Source organism: Drosophila santomea, chromosome 2L, assembly GCF_016746245.2.
Source record: "Drosophila santomea strain STO CAGO 1482 chromosome 2L, Prin_Dsan_1.1, whole genome shotgun sequence".
Lineage (NCBI taxonomy): Eukaryota > Metazoa > Arthropoda > Insecta > Diptera > Drosophilidae > Drosophila > Drosophila santomea.
In genome coordinates, this window is record NC_053016.2 from 3,161,750 (window position 1) to 3,184,233 (window position 22,484).

The 22,484-nt window shown below is 42.3% G+C and overlaps 3 protein-coding genes across 3 annotated transcripts; 2 read left to right on the plus strand and 1 right to left on the minus strand.

Moving 5' to 3' along the window:
* Positions 1 to 412: 412 nt before the first annotated feature.
* LOC120453485 (protein mothers against dpp) lies at positions 413 to 14,075 on the minus strand. The gene is made up of 4 exons (XM_039638224.2): positions 13,919 to 14,075; positions 2,690 to 3,162; positions 1,933 to 2,623; positions 413 to 1,675 (listed from the first exon to the last, which is right to left on the minus strand). The coding sequence occupies exons 2-4, from the start codon at positions 2,957 to 2,959 to the stop codon at positions 1,269 to 1,271; spliced, it is 1,368 nt and encodes a 455-aa protein (XP_039494158.1). The 5' UTR covers positions 2,960 to 3,162; positions 13,919 to 14,075; the 3' UTR covers positions 413 to 1,268.
* A 307-nt stretch (positions 14,076 to 14,382) lies between these two features.
* On the plus strand, positions 14,383 to 16,663 carry LOC120458486 (probable tyrosyl-DNA phosphodiesterase). Its single transcript, XM_039646147.2, has 5 exons — positions 14,383 to 14,577; positions 14,632 to 15,178; positions 15,237 to 15,626; positions 15,682 to 16,279; positions 16,340 to 16,663. Exons 1-5 carry the CDS (start codon positions 14,502 to 14,504, stop codon positions 16,475 to 16,477), a joined length of 1,749 nt encoding a protein of 582 aa, XP_039502081.2. The 5' UTR covers positions 14,383 to 14,501; the 3' UTR covers positions 16,478 to 16,663.
* Positions 16,664 to 16,970: 307 nt separating this feature from the next.
* LOC120457049 (abhydrolase domain-containing protein 2) lies at positions 16,971 to 22,424 on the plus strand. The gene is made up of 5 exons (XM_039644224.2): positions 16,971 to 17,402; positions 20,377 to 20,546; positions 20,609 to 20,963; positions 21,029 to 21,378; positions 21,442 to 22,424. The coding sequence occupies exons 1-5, from the start codon at positions 17,248 to 17,250 to the stop codon at positions 21,606 to 21,608; spliced, it is 1,197 nt and encodes a 398-aa protein (XP_039500158.1). The 5' UTR covers positions 16,971 to 17,247; the 3' UTR covers positions 21,609 to 22,424.
* Positions 22,425 to 22,484: the final 60 nt, after the last annotated feature.

Genomic DNA, 22,484 nt, shown 5'->3' on the forward strand with positions numbered 1-22,484 from the left:
TCAGTATCTCCGCTTGGATATTAAGACATTATTAAACTTGTTGTTTGCTCTACAATTATTCGTACAACATCAAAGGCCCACGTGGAATATCGAACAGGCACAAATATTACATTAGTTTTTTTGTTTGTTTTTAAGTAAGGCCGTGTTTCGCCCAAGCCTCTAATATACAGCTATTTTTACATTCCATAGTTTTAGTTTTTATATCTTATTTAAATTTGAGAGGATTTGCACACATCCGATAGAAAAAAAAAGTAATAAAAGAACTCAAGAGTCAAAAACAGTTTTTTATTTAGGAAGTAAGCATTTCGTTTGTGTTTTTTATTATCGTCTACTTATTTTTCTGCGCACAAAAAATGTAATCGAAAACAAAATAAGAGAAAATCATAAGCTTACGAAAACTAGAGTAAAATTATACATGTATATTTTTATATAAAAAGGCAATTTTCTCGTGGTCTAAACAATATTATTTTTACTTAAGATAACAAAAGATCATATTGTTTGGAAAAATGTATTGATTCAGTAGCGATTTTTCCATTCTTAAATTTCGCTGGTATCTTTACTTGTTTGATGTTTTCGATTTGTTTGTAACTTAAAATTAGTTAAACCATATATTTAAATCAACTATATTGAACATTGAATTCGTTGATCAAAGACAAACCGCAAATGAGAAGAGTAAAACATAAGCTAGGGTTTTTCAAAATCATTTTAAGAAATGTATTGCAATAAGTGTTTTCATATCCCTATGTAAATTTCTTGTCCTTATGTAATAAAAGTTGGTAGGATTAATTAAATGTGTTTTTTGTTTTTTTTTTATATTTAAAGCAGTTTTGCAATGACACATAATTAGCACTTGAAATAGACTTGAACAAGAACTGTTTGCCAATGGGCATAGATCATTAATATTATAGCATGTAGATCATTGTAAATAGTTATACCATTTTGTAATTGGTTTCTTAGCTCGCTGTCCTCTTTCATTACTCTGTTTTAGCGTTAGGAATGACATTCGCATAGAAAATCATACGATAAACTATAAAATATGGGCAAAGGGCGGGTGTTGGAGTAGCTTGCGTACATCTATATAAATCTGCAGCTGAGTGGCATATATCAGTTGCGTATCTCATTCTCAGGCACAGATCTATACTCCCTCCATTGTCCTGTGTTCTCTACGTCTTTTCACACTTAGCTTTCACTCACACGCACTCATTTAGCTACTGGTTTTGTATTCTTTCTTTTCCGTCTACACTGAGGACTTGCGCCTCGTCTTAAGCTTAGGATACCGAACTAATTGCATTATGCGGCGAGCCCATTTGGGTGAGCACCTTGTCCAGCCACTGAAGCGGGCCATGCAGATGGATTTCGATCCAACAGGGCGTCGAGGTCACGTCCTGGCGATGATACTCCGCCCCCCAGCCCTTCACGAACGACATCCGGATCGTGCACATCTTCGTTAGCTCGTAGACGGCCTCGAATCCATTGTTCACCGACTGCGACAGCAGCTGAGCAAATTCCTGGTTGTTGAAGATCTTCAGCGAGCAGCCCGGCGGTATTTTGCACACGGTGCTCGGATGGAATCCGTGGTGGTAGTTGCAGTTGCGCGACTGCACGAAAATGGCGGAGTCGGACAGGCACTCAGCGTAGACCTCGCCGGTCACATAGTATAAATGAACGCCCTTGCCTGCGGAAGGAGAAACATTTGTTAGTGTTAAAGGTTGCTAGCAAGATTCTTCAAGTTCATTGCTTTCTGCTCTCTTATGCCTATTTTAATAACTGATAAGCACTATTCGTTTTCTAATTTAAGCATACTTAAGTGTAATCTAGCTGAGTTATTAACCACTTGAAGATAGTTGCTGATGGGAAATCTCTGTGAATCGCTTAATTTAGCTGACCTAATTCAAAGCTACGTGAAATCAATGAACTGGTAAAACTACCCACCTATATGACGGCGTGTGTTCTCGATGGTGCTGTTCCTGTTCACATTGCTCAGCTGGCCGAGGCAGCAGCGGTCCGAGTTGTTGGAAGGATTCGTGAAACCGTCGACGATCACGGAGTTATTGTTGCAGTGGAACACCTCGCCCACCCGGCAGTTCAGCTCGTAGTAGGCTATCGACGCCCAGAAGGCGGGCTCCGAGTAGCTAACCTGGGCGACATCGCCCATTTGAGCATCCAGCAGCTGGCCACCGTCATTCGGATTGTTAGAGTTGCCGTCCTCCGAGGGACTGTAGGCGGGCGGCGGTGTTCCCGCCAAGCTGTCGTAGGGCGAATTGGGATTGGAGTTCACGGAACTCGGACTGCCCACCGATGTGTTGCTGGTGCTCAAGCTGTGCGAGTTGAATCCACTGTTCGAGTAGCTCACGTTGTGCGGCATACTGGGCTCGGCCACATGGTTGAACTGCAGCATCGAGTGACCCGGCGCGAATTCCGAGTGGCGAGGAACGAGTACTGGCGGCAGCACCGGACTCTCCACGCGCTTATAGTGGTACGGATTGATGCACACCTCCTTCTGCTTGGCGCTAAACGGATACTGGCACAGCTCGAGTGGCTTCAGTTCGTGGTGCGACTGCAGATCGGGCCAGCGCCACACGCGGCAGTAGATCACATGCGGCAGACCCTTGCGATGGGAGACCTGAAAGATAAGTAATAAGAGTTAGTAATCGCAGATAGACAGCTGGCGATGTGGCGTGGTACCCACCTGTAATCGTCCGTCCAGCGAGCGTGGAATGGTGACACACTTTGAGGGCTGGCCGGGACAGGAGAGCGCCCGCTCCAGCTCCTCGATGGCGCCCTTGCGCTTCTTCAGCTTCTTCACCAGACTGTCGACGGCCTTCTCCGCCCACTTCTCCTCCTCGTCGCCCTGCTTCCAGCCCAGCAGCTTCTTCACCGCCGGCGATGTGAATGAGAATAGCGAGCCCAGCGTGGACATCGCACTGCTGGTGTTCGATTCCACATCGTCGGTGTCCATTCTGCTGCTGCCGCTGATTGGTGTCGTCAAGCTGTGGTTGTTGTTGCTGCTGCTGCTGCCACTGCTGCAGATGTGGTTATTGTTATTGTTAATGTGGTGGCTGTTATTGTTGTTGTTGCTGCTTATGATGCTGCTGCTGCTGGTGCCGTTGATTTGGGGTGGAGTCACCCGATAACCGGTATAACTATCAGCGGGCGGATAGTCTGTGAAAAGAGCAAGAAAAAGCTAATATAAATAATAAATACAAATGGATTTGCATGCATTCATCATCGAGCTTAGATTGTCTCAGCAACGCCCACCACACAACGCATGCAAAATGCGAATGCACAGAGAGAAATAAGACGAAGCTTAACTTGAGGTCGCACTTCGTGACCGAAAGACACTCTGAAAGCAACGAGCTTTGATCTGTTCAAAAAGAGCTTTAAAAGGGTAGATACCAATTAAGTTGACCCTTTTTCTTCCAGTGTATTTACCCGCTTGGCCAAGTGCCCAGCAGAAATCGGAGGAGGAGTGAACATCCATGGGGCCTGGCGGCCTGGCAATACATCGTGTTTTTGGCTTGTGAATGAAGTCGTTGGGAGGTTCCTGTCATGAACGGACTCCTCCCACTTTCGATGTTGGCGTCCAATTGCATGCAAATTGCCTGCAACATTTTCTCATTGAGAATGATGGCTATTATTGCCTCAGTTAACCAGCTAGCTGATTAATCGAAACCCGATTTCGTTGGAAACTTATTTTTATCTATTAAATATGGTTATTGTTCACATTCAATCGCAGCTGACGTCAATTGTGAAACGTTTCTATTGTCAGGGGGGATTTTTGGTGGCTGGCAGTTCTTTGAATTCTTATTCTAAAAAACCACTAAGTTTAGCAGAGCGAAGAGTTTTCACTGGTATACGCTTTTAAAAGCAGCCGGAAATATTACTAATTTTTGAAACAACAATTGGAATGGGTCTAAGTTAAATTTATGGCGCAAAGATAATAGTTTCAGGTGCTGATTTTCTGCTTGCCTTATCGATTCTTAGAAAATCGACATTAAATAATTGAGTAATCAACAGAAAAAAAACTCGGAGGTCAACAAATAAATCATTAGATTGGAGTAATTGTATTTAGCTAGGCCTCACTGTATTGCAGTTATATCTAAACCGAGTGGCGAGAACTGCATCTCATAATTAGCGCAAATGATAACCAAATGGTGTTCAACTTGTCAGCGCCACAATTGTGGATATTCCCCCCTTTTTTTTCACCGTCCCCCCGGAATTTTCCCAACAAAGACAACAATTCCATTTGAATTATGACATTTCAATGTTAACAGCATTTCTGAGGAACTTCTCCCCAAGTGTGCTGACCAAGTGACTCGAGTTAGCTGTCTTTGCCGCTGTGCGTTGGACTCAATCTCGCATTTTTCCTCAAGGTGTCAGAAAATGTTTGATTAAATTTAAAAGTGACAAAACCTAATTGAATCAAAATTTGTAGTAGCAATTAATTTGTGCAGGCTGGAGCAAAAATCGCCAAGCCACACAAGGCGAGCCACCAAGCCACCAAACCACCCATTTATTTTTTTTTTTGCGGCAACCTAACTGGGCTGGTAAATCCAATTTCAAAAGCAATTAAATGCCGGCGATAAATCAACAAGTGCAACACTTGGACAACAAGCAAACACCTCTCGATTGGGCCGACAGACCAACTGGCGCATTTTTCTGGCCAAATTAGCCGTTGCGTGAATTAATTTCCATTTTCTCGCTCAACTCAGGCCTAATACTTTGGGGCGTTGCCGGCGATTTCGTACTTTGTTTTTATTTTCTTTTTTTTTTTTATTGCCGCATTGACAATTTTATGTTGTCGCCCATGGAAGGGGGCGTGGTCAACGGGGCACCCACTTTTCTAACTGCCCAAAGTCAACCAGAGCCTCAGGCGGTAGATATATTGCACCAAAAATGCTCCAGCTTTAGCTTTACACTACAAAAATTAATTAGTTACTGATATTTACAATTCACACAACTACTTTGTAGCTTAAGGATCTCTTCTAAAACAAACAATCAGGAGCTTATCACAAAAGGCACTCGTTCCCTATAACTAATCCCAAAATTAAACATAAATTATGTAAGCGCACCTATTTCGAATCCCAACTTATTTCGGACAATCGGTTCACATGGTCCCTTCTTTTCAGGAACTCCGGATACAAACGGAGTGACACTTGGCGGGCAGACTTATCAAGAGGGTCACTTCAGATAGAGAACTCTGCGTATTTGCCCAGCTGACTGGATGGAGTAGTGTGTTTTTAGTTGGCAATGGTGGTGCTCCATTGGAATTCGATTGATTGTGGGGCAGGCATACAAATTTGGATAATGCCCCCGGCTTCTCTGTGCAAAGCTTGACACACGGCTGATTGCAGGTGGGGTTCCCATAATCAGTCGGTTTTCAAAGGAGGGCAGCTCCCCACCACTAATTCGCAGGAATTGCATAAAAACTCTATTTGCATGACCATAACAACATATTCAACATATTTATCATGTTTATTGAGGGATTTGCTTGTATTCTTAGTAACAAAGTTGGCTTTCTTAAGCCACTTAAAGGTTTTTCTTGTTTTGACTTGAGTTAAACGATACTAGATATAAATTTAACATATTGATAAGCCATTTATGAGCCATTGTCATATGGTTCTTGCACGCATGGGACATTCCCCTAATCAATTAAAGATCAATAATCGTAATTTGCAATTACATATTACTCGAGCTCAGATCACGTATCCAACTCCATCCCTCTTCCCTCGTTTTCCTGCCTTTTGCCCCACCCAAAAGTGGCCCAGTCTTCTGTCTGGTTCCAAGAAATCCGCACTCGAAGAAAAGTCCTTCATTACTATAGATCAAATTCCATTGTGCTGATGATTTATAGTTAGTTATAGTTTACTTGTAGGAGCTACTTTAAAGGATTGCCTATCAAATGGGATTTGTACAATATGCTGGTAAGTAATACCAACTATCGCTAGTTTATTTTCAGTGCAGCGCTAGTCAGGGATACGCCGATCATAACTCACATGGAGGAGCGGAGGAGCGAGGACTTTGAGGCACTTTTATGGCAGGCACGCATTCGCGCATGCGTATCATACCATTCCAATCGATAATCAATCATAAATGCGCCAGTGACAATAAGGCGTAAATCATGGGAGCCAGGTAGAAATCAAGGTGGATGGGTACTGAGATACAAAGTTACTGAGGTACAGAGATACCGAAGTACAGAAGCACTTCCGCTGCCATTGGAAGCGGGCAAAAAGCGTGGTAAAGGGTAGTACAAGTAGTGCCACAATACAGAAAAAACAGAAAAAACGATCAGAGAGAGAGAAAATAGGGACTTGGACCCATGTTTAAAAATAAACAAACAATGCACACACGAAAACGCTGAGATAAAGACCAAACCAAACAGGCGGCCAGAACGGCCAAAGTTTCGATTTGATTTGAGGAAAACTCAAAAATCGAGCAACTCGAGCCAACCGACAACTACGAGATACGAGCTACGAGCTAAAAACTAAGAACTAAGAACGTACACATGATGATGATGTTGAGATTGCAGATATTATTTTATTTATTTTTATTGCACGCACACACACGCACACACACACACACACACGAGCGCGCGCGAATCGAAATCAGCATCAAAATGTTATTTTATTCGTATGCAAATCGCAAATGCGACCCTCCACGACGATCGGGGATTCACGCTTTCTTCAGCAGTTACATTTCCGATGCGAGTTTTGATTCAATCGTTATCTTTTCATGATAACTTAATGTATTAAAGCCGTTCGCCGTGTTTTATTTCTTATTTCAGCCGCAAATTACGCAAAGTGCCCAGTGGAAATGGCAGCGAGCGCGAATCAGAAGTCAACTGCACGACACAACCGATCGACAACGAATGCCGAACGAGTTGCCCACCAAACTGAGTGCGCCGAGTGTTGACTGACTGACGAACTGACTGACTGACGAACTGACTGACTGACGAACTGACTGACTGGCTGAGTAAGTGACGAACTGAACGCAGCCCAAACTGCATTCGTATGGCGTATCTGTGTGAGTTCGCCAGGGATGCGAAGTAGCAGGCCCACCCTAAAGTATCTTAAGTTAATAACAGTTTAAGGTAACCAAACGAAACTAAGTTTCCAGGTTTATATAAAGGTATATCACTTTTCCCTAATCTTCCAACCTTACAGAAAATACTTAATACTTAATTGAATTTATTTAAAATGAAAAGATGTACAAATTCTAAAAGCACAAACCTAAAATCCTACCTTGTTTAACTCGCATATTACAAGTATTATAATGAAAGTCTACTTTTCGCTTTTCTAGTGTATTAGTGCCCAGTTAATCACCACTTTATCAGCAGCTATTCCGCAGCCCTGATTTCCCAAGACCGCCGCGTGACGTATTCGCGCTCCTGTGCTCGTAATTTTGTCTCAGTGTGTGTGCGGGCCGCCAAGTGCACACCACTACTACGCGGGCACTGAAAGTTTTGTTTTAAACAAATCAAATGCCCTATCTGCAGTTGGGGCGCCTGCACGTGAGCGCGAACGTGTCTGTGTGCAGCCGAGCACACAGCGAGAAAAGTATGTAACATTAGCAATTCTATTAACAATTTTACTTAAGCAAGTAGGCTAACACTCTTGAGTACTGTGTAGTCATGTCAGCGAATAATAACTTGTACTTCACTCTTTTCCGAGTTAAAGACATTGCTGTGCACTATTTTTAGATGCACACCGATTTGTTTGCAGTGCATGGCCTTTGGTGGTGGAGGTGGTGGCGTCAACCCACAGCCACAGTCACAATCAAACTGTAAACACCCCACCGCAACCACAACACAAAAATGGGGAAAGGGACTGTCAGGGGAGGCATTTGGGAGAAGGCAGCGTCAACGAATTTTTTCGTGCGTGGGACCGGCGCGTAATTGAACCTAAAATTCGATGGAGCCGCCGCTGGCAGAGTGTTTTCGATACGAAAATAACCGGGAACACAACGAAATTCTCCTCGCGGATGCACTGCCAACTATTTGATAGGGAACGCAAGGAGGCAAACAACTAGTTCCCTAAGCCTATGCACGAAACTTGATTTGTAGTTTAGATAGTTTCGTTACCAAACCTTTTGAAGTTAGGTGCAGCAAACCTATTGTCTTGACCCGGACTGTGCGGGTGCTGAGAATGCGGGCATGTTTATGTGCGATCGCAACTCCCTCCGTTTTTATTGCGTGTTTAACACTACTAAACGCGAACTTATTGCCAACATGGGTAGCATTACACAGTCGCAGTGAAATCGAAATAGTAATGAAACGCGCTCCCCCTCGAAAGCAGAAGTGAAAACCACGAAAAAAATAACAAAATAATTATGTAGTCCCTTTGAAGCAATAAAAATTTATGCACGCAAATTGCACAAGAGCGGAAAACTCAAAACACACACACACGTGCCAAAGTGCAAACGTCAAGGGGTAAAAAAATGCGCAGGCAAGCAGAAAATCCTTTTTTAAGTAAATTAACTCAATTCTAATTGCAAATAATTGCCGCGATAATTGCAGGGGGCCACGCAGAGGCTTTGTCATGTGAGTAATTGAGCTGTCAACATGGGGACACCACCACGCTTTTCCGCAAAATACAAAAAAATTCACAGTCGCTGGTGGGTGGTCTACACTACTTTCAAATAAATAGGATCCTGTTGCAACATTTACTTTGCTTCATGACGTAAAGGTTTATAAACATAAAGGCACATTTATGACTAGTATGCAACTTGAATTGCTTCTCTGTTGGCGAACATGTGCGTAGTGACGAAGCACACCTTGTGAGTATGCAAATATATGAAACAAACTAAACTAATCATTAATAGAAGTAAGACATAACACTATGAATGAGAAACTGCATTTCCTTTAAATAACTTTCTACTAGTATAAACTAATATTTTAACTAAATGATGACACCTCTCTTTTTTCTACTCTATCCTAACATCAAATAGAATGGCAGCTCTTCTAATAGAAGAGGACAAATTTCGATGCCAATTAAACCTCGCTAAACATGTGACAAAAGTCAACTGCCAGTAGCTGAAGTCTTCAGCTTTGTTGTCATGTTTGTTTGTTCCTTTGTTGCCACAGTATTGTTGCACTGTTTCCCAGTTGCATTGTTGCATCGATGAGTTGTTGTTGTTGTTGTCGTCTCACCGTCACTGCCGACGCCTAAACATGCAACAATTGTTGCGTGTTCAACTGCCAATCAATGCCAATGACTGCCGGACCACAGCAGCAGTGGCAGGAATCAGGAGCAACACTTGCGGCCAAAATGATGGGTGTCTTTCAATTAAATACAGCGCAAAACAAACAAAATTACTGCAACTAAAGAGAACTACCTCCATTTACATTTTGTATTTTATCTTCAATGAATCTGCTTAAGAAACTTGTAGTAAATTCATATATGCACTTGGAATATTTACCTAAAATCCCTCATCACTATTCTGCTGAGCTCGTCTGTGGAGCAGAAAAGGTCCTAAAGTGCAACGTGCAGCAGAGCAACTGCAACTGCAGCAGCAGCAGCAAGTTCGTCATCGTCATCGGCATCCACGATTCGTTCGGTTCGCTTAAATAGCCATAAATATGTGGAGTATGCGCCACAGTTTCCGAGATGGCTCCCCCTGCCCCTCCCCGCCGACTCTTAACCCTTCCGCCTGTCCTGCGGGTTAAACGTGCTGCTTCAGTGTGGCGCCTAATGCGTGCGCCAAAACAAAACGTAAAAGAATTCTTAGAAAAGCGTCGCCGCGCGACCAAGCAAAAAAGCAGGGAGTTTGGGGCGGAGAAGTCCACAATCGAGTGGATTAAATGGCACAAACATGGCTAATTACATGTATTTAACACGCACGGGGGCAGTCTGTATGTACTTAAATGTTGGCAATGCGACACACACAATGACAAGTACCACAATTATGGTCAAAAGCTGGACGGCGATCCACTAGAGACGATCGCCAGGAGGCAGCGCAATAGCCCACCGTAGCTGGTGGGGATTCAACAAGATGCAACGATTGGATGATCACCACCAAGTCAGTGTTCATTTCTGGCTACTGACTTTGAACCTAATCCTAACCAAACCTCTAAACTCTGCACTTGATCTACTAAAATATTTAACAAATCCTAAACGTACAGTGCATTATAGAAGAACTACCAATGAGTATCCAACTAGTTGTAAGACAACTTTCCCGCCACCTAACCAGCCTTTGATGGATATCTACGCCATTAAAATAGGAGCGGCTGGGAATGGGAATGGTGGTTCTGCCCATTGGAAGCAAACTCCGCGTTGTCAATGCACAAATTTATTAGATTTTAAATGCAATAATTATTAGCATTATATGGGCAATGAAGCGCCGATCGGGAACAGCGCCGGAATATGGAATCAGTCTTGGCCACAGTTCACTGTGTGTGGCTAAGACAAATGGGCACTTGGTATGCAAGCTGGCCCACAGCCATTGCCAGTAGCTGCCAAACTGTAAACTCTAGTTACGGGCTAATTTCATTCAAGACGAGCTCGTTTTGCGTGGGTGTTGGCTCCACCGCCTGTTGCATGACTTCGCCGCCTCACCAGCCCCACTCGTAGCCCCATCTCGGACCCATTTCCCCCGCCCCCTACACTATATCCATAACTATTGCCATGACAGTTCGGCGACAGAGATTTATGCGCTGCAATTTCCCACTTTATTGCAGTTTAAAGTTGCGTTTTCATAAGTTTTGGCGCAGTTTGTCTCTTTTAGCTGCCATTTGCCTCAATTTCGCGCCCTCAATGTGGCACTTTTACGGGTTACGAGCGAGTCGGGCGGGGAATTTATATTTTTACGAAGTGTTCAAGGGTCTACAATGCTACTTATTATTAAAATTATTACTGGTTTATGAAAAGATTCATATGAGAGCATTTGTAAGTCGCATTATTGTATTTGTACTAAGTGTTCCAAAAGCCTAAGTACAAATTGTATACTTTTATCATAAAATATTTAATTACTTTACAGAAAAGAGTATTTAAGAGTTCGGATTTGCGCTGCAGCAACCACTTTTGATCTTTGATTTAAAAGCCAATGCTGCGAGTTTTTAAAGCCAAAGCCACCAAGCCATTGATAAGAATCAGCTTTTGGAGTACTTCTTAATAAAGTTGTTGCCGGCATTATGACAATCAAAGAGGAAATCCTATTGCGACGAGGTCTAAAAATAAGTTCAAATTCGTGTTGACAATTTTTAGGTTTTTGTCGTTGGGCTTTGCCGAGTTTTGTTTGGCGTTTTATTACCATTGCGCGAACGGATTATCGCGACAAGAAGATCAAAAGCAGGAGGACCAAGCGGATGGGGGCATAACACATTTATATGGATATCAAAAAATAGCAAGGGGCCGCCCACTGACTCTTGTTGAGCGAAAAAAAAGAATACAAAACCAAAAAGCGTAAATCACGCTTTCGATAGATCTAAAATTAGTTTCCTGCGATAAGCCATTGCCAGATTAATGCAGTAAGTTTGCTGGATATACTATACATCACATGACCATCAAAAACTAATGTAAAATATTCAATAAAATAATATTCAATATTTTAAGTTGATCTTATTAATAATGAAGCCATTACTCAATACCAAATATTAAATTATACCCTGCAGTCTTGTGTCATAAATTGAAGGGGAATGGGAGCTGGTAATGTCTTGATCACATTTGATTTAGGTTTTTATTAATTTCGCCGAGTTACTGACACGAAAATTTGCATGTTGCATGTTGCACAAACTGCGCATAAATCCAATTAATAACATAATTATTTGGCAAGCAAATCGCAGCGGTTCGAAGCTCATTTCAAGAGGCCGCCGTTCAGTTTGCGACTGCATTTGCCACTTTTTGTGGTGCGTAGGCTGAACCACCAAATCACCAGTTACTTGGACCAACCAACAAACCAACCAACCAGCCAGCCAACCACCGTCGTATGCAAATTGCCTATATGCATTTTGTGTCTTTTTCCCACTGTTGGTTTATGCCCAAATTGAAATATTGACTTTGCGCACTTAATTTTCGGCCTGGCAAATTTGCATTGCCAATCAAAATGAGAGGGACGCTAAGTTAAAGGTAAATTTCTAGCTAAACAATATGCAACATAAATTAGAAAAGCATTTTAAACATAAGGCAAACCCAACTGCCCCGTGTGGGTGCCAGTAACTTTAGATCGGGGGCGTTACTTCAGACCAACCATAAGTCTTATTGAGAACTTCTTGCGGCGTTTCGCAAAATGATTTGTGGTCTTGCCCCGGGAATTAACACGACAACTAAAATGGGATTGGAAAACCACACAGCAGATAACGAATGCAAGTCACAAATCAGATTAGTCGCAAATTTTTAAAAGTGATTCAGGCTAATAAAATAATTTCTAGTTTATAATCTACAGTTGGTCACATCTAACTTGAATCCTTATCTCGTCATAGAACATAATGCCTCTTCAGGTTTTTATAAGGGTCTATACATAGAAGTATTATTTTTAACCATGAACGAAAGGTTTTTTTTGACGGACCTGTTAAACACCACCATTCATCTGAAGCCAGTGCTCACTGTCTTGAATCAGCGAAGCAAACCGCAGAAATGGAATATAAGCAAACCCAAGAGAACCCAGATCAGAACCACTAGAAAAATCAAATCCACCCACCCACATGTCGAGCGGTTCGCCAAGTGGAATTGAGTGCACACATTGCAAATATTCGCGTCTTGTGTCGCGATTCGCTTCAGTTGCATTCGACAAAGGAACAGCTTTGGCTGCAAGTGCAGTGATGTGCGCTTGGCTTTCCACCCACAAGATGGATATCTTCAAGGTAATTTGGATATTTCTAGATGATTTGAAAATTCAAATACCTGCTTTAAAAGCTTGGTTTTTGGTTGTACTTCTTGGTAGCTATTTTGACTGCAACTGCTACTGCATTTCCATTTCCATTGCACACGGTTCCCACTCATTTTCCTCCCCCGCTGATAACGAATAGAAGCGCACCCAAAGCGGCGTAGCGTAGATAAGTGCACTTGGTGCACACAAATTTAATAATGAAAAGTTACTAAAATATTCATAGCCTAGAATTACTATCTACCTAAACTAAGTATTTTGAGTACATTGTTTTTACTACTCAAATTTCGAATTTTGGTTCACCCCTTTTGCTTCCAATTGGAGCTTGGCATCACTGGCGACAACGCTTCTGATAAGATTCGAGCGCCGCGACGCCGCTTATTATTTACCGTTTGAAAGCAAGAGAGTGGAGAGCAAACTTATCAATATTAAGCACAGAAGCTGAGTCATAAAGGTGAGAAAAGAGAGCAAACTTCCCTTTCTAATTCGATTATTCACCCAAATGTGCAGCGCATTTCTATTGGCTTTTGTTTTGGTGCACTTGAAATGTATAATAATATTGAGAAATTCCGCACCTGTGCTGGCGGCAGCGACGCCGACCGAGGCAGCGGCAGAGGCTCAAGTGGAATTGGAAGGGAAATGTTCAGACAAGAATTTCAAGTATTTTCAAAACATAATAAAAATGTAATTTTATTGTGTGTATTTATAAGTGATGCTACTTTTTCTTCGTTATTTTTTGTTTTTTCTTTTGCTGTTTTTGGTTGAATTAATGGCGCGCACGCACTTATACATACACAATACACACATATTGCAGCATATTCTTATAGGAAGAAATCAACGGTGATCGTCCCTGCAAAGAAAAACAACTACAAAACCAATTCTGTTTTTGCCCCCAACACAACAACAATAATAACTAAAACAACAAGAATAACAACAACAACAAATGTGTGGCGGTCGCAGCTATGATGAAGAAGAAGCAGCATCAAAGCACAAATACAGGCAAACATTTTTTCTCTTTCTCTTTCGCCCGAACGTAACTGCACATAAAACCGATTTTCCTGTGGCAAAAATTGGTGCAAACGGGCTGGATGCTACTCACGCGTAGATTTAGGCACTTGCTGGTTGTTTATTTCGACATTTTGTTTGCTTCTTCGCCCAGCAAATGTGCGTAAATTGTTTTCCAAAATTGTTTATCACGAAATGCAACACACACAACACACATTGAAAACAGTGTGACCATAACTGGCGAAATATACTAGCTTTCATACCATTTGCCGTGGCTAGAGATGTACTATTCTGAGTATCGCTTTGCCCGAAAAAATCGTTAAATAATTCCAATTTGAATTAAAAATTGGTTTTCATTTTAATAATTTAGTTAGGAAAAATATTGATGACAAGTTGCAAATTTAATTAAATATATTGTAAGCCATCGATGTTATTAATATGAGGCTGAAAACTGTATTGTTTAAACCATATTTACATTATTAACTTTTTTAAATAAATTAAATTCAAGTAAGTCATGACAATTTTTGATATTTCCAATTGGCCAACGGTATTTTTGCAATCGATTAATTGCCATCGCCAGCTGAGCGCGCTTTGTTTTTTTGGCATAGCATTTGCGAAATTTTATTTGTGTTAATTGTTTTGTTGTTATTGTTGTCAAATAATAAATATTAAGCAACATGAAGGAGTGTCCTTATGGCGAAAAGTGCTACAGAAAGAATCCCATTCATTTTGGCGAGTTCTCCCACGCCCACCGTAGGTAAATTCCAATAAAATTGATCACAAGATTATATTTGCCTCTTTATTTAGTGGATGCCATCTATGAGAAGGGAAAGGGATCGGGAGACTACGAGATACCAGCCAAGTACTCCAGCGAGATGATCCACACTCAGTTGAAGTTGCTGGAGAAACTGTTTCCTAAAGAAGCAGCCAAGAAGGAGAAGGAAGCCCATTCCTCGGGCTCAAAACCACACGTAACTGCTCCGATTGCCAGTGGATCCTCGAGTTCAGGGTCCTTAGATACCAAGCCCAGTGGATCCTCAAGCTCCAGGCCAGCTGCTTCCCAAGACACCTCAAACCTGGCCAAAAAGCAAAAGCTGAATGCCAAGAACATCAAGGATTATATTCCTGTGGTAATCGAAAAGGGCGGTATGGCCAAAAAGCTGGAGCGAGCCGCTCCATATAACATGTTCCTCACGGCAATTACGGACTCCAAGCCCACGCACTCGGAACCATTGAGCATAACGCTCCAGGAAATCCTGGACGAGAGTCTGGGCGAGATTGAGAGCACCGTTCAGATCAACTTTATGGTGGACATTGGCTGGCTTCTGGGTCACTACTATTTCGCAGGAATATTGTTAGTAATATCTGATTAATAACTACTCATCTTGGTAATGCAAACACTCATCTTGCAGGGACAAGCCCCTTTTGGTGCTCTACGGCGACGAATCTCCGGATCTGCTTAGCATCGGCAAGTTCAAGCCGCAGGTGACGGCCATTCGTGTCAGGATGCCCACGCCCTTTGCCACCTCGCACACCAAGATGATGTTCCTCGGCTACAGCGATGGCTCCATGCGGGTGGTCATCTCCACGGCGAATCTGTACGAGGACGATTGGCATAACCGCACGCAGGGCTTGTGGATAAGTCCCAAGCTGCCTGCTTTGCCGGAGGATGCGGATACGGGCGCTGGCGAAAGTCTGACGGGCTTCAAACAGGATCTTATGCTGTACTTGGTGGAGTACAAGATAAGCCAGTTGCAGCCTTGGATAGCAAGGATCCGCAAGAGCGACTTCAGTGCCATCAAGTAGGACACAGCCAAATCATTGTAGCGTAAAACTCTTAATTGTTTCCCTCCACAGCGTTTTCTTTCTGGGCTCTGTGCCCGGAGGTCATCGCGAGAGCAGCGTGCGTGGTCATCCGTGGGGTCACGCTCGCTTGGGCTCCTTGCTCTCCAAGCACGCGACGCCCATCGACGATCGCATACCTGTCATCTGCCAGAGCTCGAGCATCGGCAGCCTGGGAGCCAATGTGCAAGCCTGGATTCAGCAGGATTTCGTCAACAGTCTGAAGAAGGATTCCACGCCTGTGGGCAAACTGCGCCAGATGCCGCCCTTCAAGATGATTTATCCCAGTTTCGGAAACGTCTCGGGCAGTCATGATGGCATGCTGGGCGGCGGTTGCCTGCCCTACGGCAAGAACACCAACGATAAGCAGCCTTGGCTCAAGGACTATCTGCAGCAGTGGAAGTCCAGCGATCGTTATCGCTCGCGCGCCATGCCGCACATCAAGAGCTATACGCGCTTTAATCTGGAGGAGCAGTCGGTGTACTGGTTCGTTTTAACCTCCGCCAATCTGTCGAAGGCAGCCTGGGGCTCCTTCAACAAGAACTCGAATATTCAACCCTGCCTGAGAATCGCCAACTATGAGGTTGGCGTCCTATTCCTACCCAGATTTGTGGTAGGTTTGGTGCGCTTGTTAAATCAAAGTTCATAGTAACTGGTGCTCTTTGCTTTTCAGACTGGCGAGGACACCTTTCCATTGGGCAACAATCGCGATGGCGTGCCTGCTTTTCCACTACCATACGACGTACCATTGACGCCCTATGCTCCAGATGATAAGCCCTTCCTGATGGATTACCTACAAGGTTTACATTAAGATACCTCTTTCGAAGCTTCCCCAATAGCTTTCAAATTAATTGCGTTGTTTTTGAAACTTGAACTTCGTGTTTATATCTGTTCTCTTTTTATATCAGTTACGTTTATTTATTTTTGTTCTATATTTATTTAAGAAAATACAATAGGATTTACTTTATCAGCATTAAAATTCTCCGCAAATTAAAAACAATGTTTGTTTGTTTATTATAGGTGGCTAGAGATGGTAGTTTATTGTTATATTTAGCCGATGCGCAGAAAATACCACAGCTAATTGTCCCCACTTACTTTGTCAACTACTTCAAAGGCAAAGCTACAATGTTATAATGTTATAATTGATTTCATTCGATCATGCACAATACTAATATATTGATATTATTTGAAACGTTTTAATTTTGGCGCCCAAGCTTAAAATACTGAAAATAGGCAACCGATAGTTGCTCAGCACCGCCCACGCAGTCGGTATTTTCAAATAGCCCCGCCAGCGGTCACACCACATCTATCAGTTGAAAAAAATCGCAGCAGGCGAATTTTCAGAAATTTCGAGCAGCATTTAAATCCGGTTTGCGTGGAAAGTGTTAACATATTTTCGCCAGCCAAAAAAACTAGCAAACGCACCGAGAAAGAAAACAAGCAACGCGAATTACGCGGGAAAACACGCGGAGAAGCCGCAAGGAGGTGCGCAAAATTGCAGGATAAGCGGAGTTAGATTGGATGACAAGGCGGGCCACATCCTCGGATCCTGGCTAGAAATTTGAAGCACACAGCGCCACCATGTCCACCGCCTTCCTCACCCTCATCGCCGTCATCGTGTGCATCCTGTTCCGCATCCTCAATGTCCACAGCCAGCCGCTGAAGCCCAGTGTGTGGTGCCTGGACGCCCAGTTCCTGGACTGCCTCTACAAGATCGCGCCCGTCCTGCGGGAACCGTAAGTAGTCCGGGTAACAAGCGGGGCGTAGTCGTGTGGAAATCATCCTTTGGTCCTTGCGTCACAGGGTCACAGGTGTGGCCCTTGTAAGATTACATCCGTCACAATCGATATTGTAGCACATAGCTGAAGTTAAGATTCGTTTTAAAATCCTGATTTAAATATGTTTGTATCATCATAATGTTAGTATTATGATGTGTAATAACCGCAGAATAACGAATATACATAGAAAGCAATTGGATTCTATATCAGTCATAGAACTACTCATTTTTCAAGGAGTTTAATTAAGTACTGCAGCTGAGTTGCTTACTATGCCATCAGCATCACAGTCGCGCCAAAATATTAGTTACACCGATGACATAATTACGCCAGTCAGTTTCACTGATAAACATATCGGCAATCATCTCAAATTACTTTAAACCACCAATTAACTCGCATGTGCAAAATAATAGGTATTGTTTCACGCAGTTCGTCGAATTCCCAGCTGGCGAATGAATTATGAATGGCAATTAGTCAATAAAACTGATGTCCCTGTCTAAATAATTCAGAAACTCATCAGCATTTGCAGCTACTATCTGCGAAATGCAGCTACGAACTCATTGATTAAATGCAATTCCACCACTATCAGTCAATAAAATGGTTTGTGTGACACATGTGTTCAATATATAGGTACCCCTGTATAAAATAAAAAGCACTCGTTCCTGTCTCAAGTTTCGTTATCGGTGAAATAATACCCCTTACTCATAATAAATGTACTTCTGCGGTCATAGGCTAAATAAAAATTCAATAGGCTATCGGGCATAGAAATTGTTTTCAATTAGGATTTCTATTTGCCAGTTTAACAAAGGTCATCAGCTTAGTGATAGAGAAATTAAGATTAAGGGAAAAATTAATGATGAACTTTCGTAGTTTCCTTGACGAACATTTTTCGTTGGCTGTGTGTGGGGCGCCTGGAAAATTTTCATTCGATTTGCAATATTTCGTGTAAATCTGTGAAAGCCCTCGGCGTTTCTCCCTCGGGACCCAGAAGCCGCCACATAATTAAATGGAATCTTTCTTTGGATTTTAATTTACTTTTTCTACATGTCTGCCAGAAGGCGCGATAAGGATTAATAACAATACGAGTATAGCTCAAAGTTCGCCCCACAATTACGCAGTTAAGACGGCGACTAACGCCTAGCAACCCGATTTTGGCCACAAATTTCCCTGTCACTCGATAATCGCGTGGGGTTTCCTCAAGTTATATATACATATGTATGTCTATATATACATACGTTTCTATATTGAAATGTGGGTTGATAATGAAAAGATTGCCGGCGAATTGTTGGCGCAGTTTCTTTTAAGCACTTGTGCTCTGGCGATTCAAATGCCGGCACTACCTGTGAATGTTTTGCCTTTTTTGTTTTGGCTTTTTGCCCAGTCGTCTGCCGCTTTTGTTTGACAACAAAGATTGCGTAAGCAGCGTTCTCTCGACCGCTCGCAGCTTTCTTCTCCTCTCACCTGTGATTTCTCACCTGACAAACCGGTTGAAAGGTGAGATTTACTCTGCTAAAATGCTCGAGTGCCTATTAATTTCCGTCACCTCACTGTGCATTTGTTCTACCCACGATGTTAGCTTAGAAATTTGAACAATAGACCTCGTTTACTAGCGTAATTAATTTTTTTGGATTTTATTTTCATCTTTTCTATGCACAGAAAGTTGGTTTCAAAAGAGTATCACTTTATACATGTATTTGTGTATTTAAAAGTTCTATCACTTGTTATTTTTCCTCAGATCATAAAATGCGACCTTTAAGTTAAGTAAATAATTACGTAGTGTTTTCCCAAATTGGCTCATAAACAGTGGGATTATATTGCCACTGTGATATAAGAATACTTATATAGTACACAATTACTAACAAAGTAGGATCCAGTGCCGTAGAGTCTAGAGGCTCTAATTTCCTCTAAGAAGATTTTTCAAGGGGTGCGGCAATGGAAAGAAACCTAGGATGACTCATTAGCACCGTGTGTCGCTCGCTTTTAGCTGAAAATTTAAACTTAAAGGTGGGAAAGAATGGCAGCTGTTTTTGCTTTTAGGCTAGCGAACACATTATCTTCTTTTACGATACATTTCTATATGTATGCGGGGCATTATTTATTAAGTACACGGTGTCATATTGATTAACGTTCGGAAATTCATGCTTGAAACTGATTAAAAATTTAAAAGCTAGATACGCCGGCATTTGTGCCAGTTCCCAAAGTGGACACGCCCCTGCCCACAAACTTTTCACCATTTTACTTTGATTGATACTAATTGAAAGGCTACTGTTGCCGAGCTCACAAATGGATACACAAAATGGTATCACGTTTTTGCACGGATGACATGACTCTTGCTACACGCAGGGAAAAGTACTTAGTAAAGTGCTTAAATCAACTCAATTAAAATAAGTTTGATTTCAAAAAAGAGTGGACTTTAAAGAACAGGAAGTATAAGTGAACCCCCTTATACCTCTTTACTTTGTTTATTCTAAATTCGAAATTGTTAAAATATACTTTTCAATTGAGAGTACCTTTAGTGGCGAACATCCGACTTTCTCCATCTAATTCTGGTGTTGCTGCGTGTACTCAATTAGGTTCAATTGGTTCTAATGCTGTTTGCTGAATTGCGGCTTTGTGCATTTAGTGGCATTCTCGTTCGAAATTGTAAGTCATCGCATTGAAAAACTTGGACGCAGATCAAAATTCAATTTGTATGAATTATATTTGCGCAAATTTGGCAAATTGCCTGCTAACTAAACTGGAAGCAATTGTGTGCAGATTTATCATTGCCATAACTCAAAGTGCAATGTCAAGGGCAAACAAGTTCAGAATAAAATAAAATGTAAATATCTATGTATAGCTTAATCCGCATTTATTGTAGGTTTTTGACCCATACGCTATTTGCTGACTTAGGAATATAAATTTGTAATAATCCCATTCTTTCCACACTTTTTAGGTACATTCCCCCGCGACTCTGGGGCTTTAGTGGCCATGTCCAAACAGTTTTGCACAGCATTGTGGGCCGAGTGCGGTGTCCCTGGCCACTCGGAGAACGAGTGTACATGTCGCTGCAGGATGGTTCCACATTGACCTACGACTTGTACCAGCCACTTAACGAACAGGAGGGTAAGTTTCTCCGTCTAATCCTGATGCATTGCCTGTATTAAACGTATCCAACACTTCCGAAGATGACATCACGGTGGCCATTTGTCCGGGCATCGCCAACAGCTCGGAATCGGTGTACATTCGCACGTTCGTGCACTTGGCCCAGTGCAATGGATACCGCTGTGCGGTGCTAAATCACATTGGCGCACTGCGCAGTGTCCAGGTGACCTCCACACGCATTTTTACCTACGGCCACACGGAGGATTTCGCGGCCATGGTGGAGCACTTGCACCAGAAGTACCGCCAAAGTCGAATAGTTGCGGTTGGTTTCAGTCTGGGCGGCAATTTGGTCACCAAGTACATGGGTGAGGACCAGAAGACAAAGCCCAACAGCGTCATTGGTGGCATATCCATATGCCAAGGCTACAATGCCGTCGAGTGAGTTGCTGTACAAACTATTTATATTGGAATGCTGAGCTAAATGATAAATATCTCTATTTCAGAGGCACCAAGTGGTTGCTCAACTGGCAAAACTTCCGTCGTTTTTACCTGTACATCATGACTGAGAATGTGAAGAGCATTATCCTGCGACATCGACATGTCCTCCTGTCCGACGAGGTGAAGACTCGGCATAATCTAAACGAGCGCGAGATCATCGCTGCTGCCACTCTGCCCGAATTGGATGAGGCTTACACGAGGCGAGTGTACAACTTCCCCTCCACCCAGGAGTTGTACAAGTGGAGCTCGTCGCTGTTCTACTTCGACTCGATAAAGAAGCCCATGATCTTCATCAATGCCAAGGATGATCCCTTGATTCCAGAAGATTTGCTGCATCCCATCAAGGAGTATGCCAGTAAGTCTCCCTATTCTCTATCTCAATTTGCTATCAGCTTGCTTATTCAATCTTTCCCCTCAGCCACGCGTCAAAACACAGCCTACGTGGAGGTGGCCCACGGCGGTCATCTGGGCTTCTATGAGGGCGGCTTCCTGTACCCGAACCCCGTGACTTGGCTGGACCGCACGCTAGTGGCGATGGTTGGATCTTTGGTCATGATGCAGGACGTTGGCAAGGTGGCCCCTTAGGCCTGGTCGCTATTATCACACGCACACACAACTATTTAACGCTTTTGTGTCAAAATTGGTTGTTGCAGTCGGATATGAATCTTTGAAGGAACATCGGATCGAAACCGAGCCCGAAAGACCCCATACATATAGTTCTAATATATGATATCGATGTGCAGCAAGTAAAAATTATCAGCCGCGCTAGCAGTGAAACATAAATTGATGTATACTTTTGCAAAGTGCATTTAAAACGGAAATTGCAGTTTTTTGACAACGGTTTTTATGCTTTTTAATAACTTTTCGAAGAGCCAAACATACAATGTATCAGTTGAACTCGTACCTTAGTTAGTTAACGCGACCACATGTATCCATGTACTTATGTCTAAGCAAATTCCTATTTATTAGCATTTTCCTTTGTGATCTAACAGGTTTTAATTACGTATATTTTTATATGTGAAATGTACACCAGACACCGCACAGAATATACGATGTATGACAGTAATTATAAATTATAAGTCCTCGACCGCACCACAAACATATAAAATAGCAAGAAGATTGCCTTAGTGTAGACCTCGTTTTGTAAGTGTGAATATGATTTGAACTATTCATTTTGTACTACGATGCATTTCACGGAAATCAAAGAGAAACCAAATGAATATTTGCCCAATGTCGGCTTCATTTTTGTATACTTTTTCTGAACTTTACCAAGTTGATAGTCAGATGGAAACGCGATTTGTTTACCAATGTAGTGGAGTATGGAGGAATATTTATAAATGTATTTGTAAACGTATTTATAAATGTATATTGAAACAAATAAATTACAGTTGGTCAAAAATATTCCCTTTATTTGTGGCAGAGAATTTAAAATTTTTGATTTCAGCATATTTTAAAGTTTGC

Coding starts and splice junctions, on each gene's coding strand:
- LOC120453485 (XM_039638224.2), bottom strand. CDS start 2,959: ATGGACACCGACGATGTGGAATCGAACACCAGCAGTGCGATGTCCACG. Junction 2,624..2,689: donor CGCTGGACGGACGATTACAG/GTGGGTACCACG, acceptor CTTATCTTTCAG/GTCTCCCATCGCAAGGGTCT. Junction 1,676..1,932: donor GAACACACGCCGTCATATAG/GTGGGTAGTTTT, acceptor CTCCTTCCGCAG/GCAAGGGCGTTCATTTATAC.
- LOC120458486 (XM_039646147.2), top strand. CDS start 14,502: ATGAAGGAGTGTCCTTATGGCGAAAAGTGCTACAGAAAGAATCCCATT. Junction 14,578..14,631: donor CGAGTTCTCCCACGCCCACC/GTAGGTAAATTC, acceptor CTCTTTATTTAG/TGGATGCCATCTATGAGAAG. Junction 15,627..15,681: donor AGCGACTTCAGTGCCATCAA/GTAGGACACAGC, acceptor TTCCCTCCACAG/CGTTTTCTTTCTGGGCTCTG.
- LOC120457049 (XM_039644224.2), top strand. CDS start 17,248: ATGTCCACCGCCTTCCTCACCCTCATCGCCGTCATCGTGTGCATCCTG. Junction 20,547..20,608: donor GCCACTTAACGAACAGGAGG/GTAAGTTTCTCC, acceptor ACACTTCCGAAG/ATGACATCACGGTGGCCATT. Junction 20,964..21,028: donor CAAGGCTACAATGCCGTCGA/GTGAGTTGCTGT, acceptor TCTCTATTTCAG/AGGCACCAAGTGGTTGCTCA.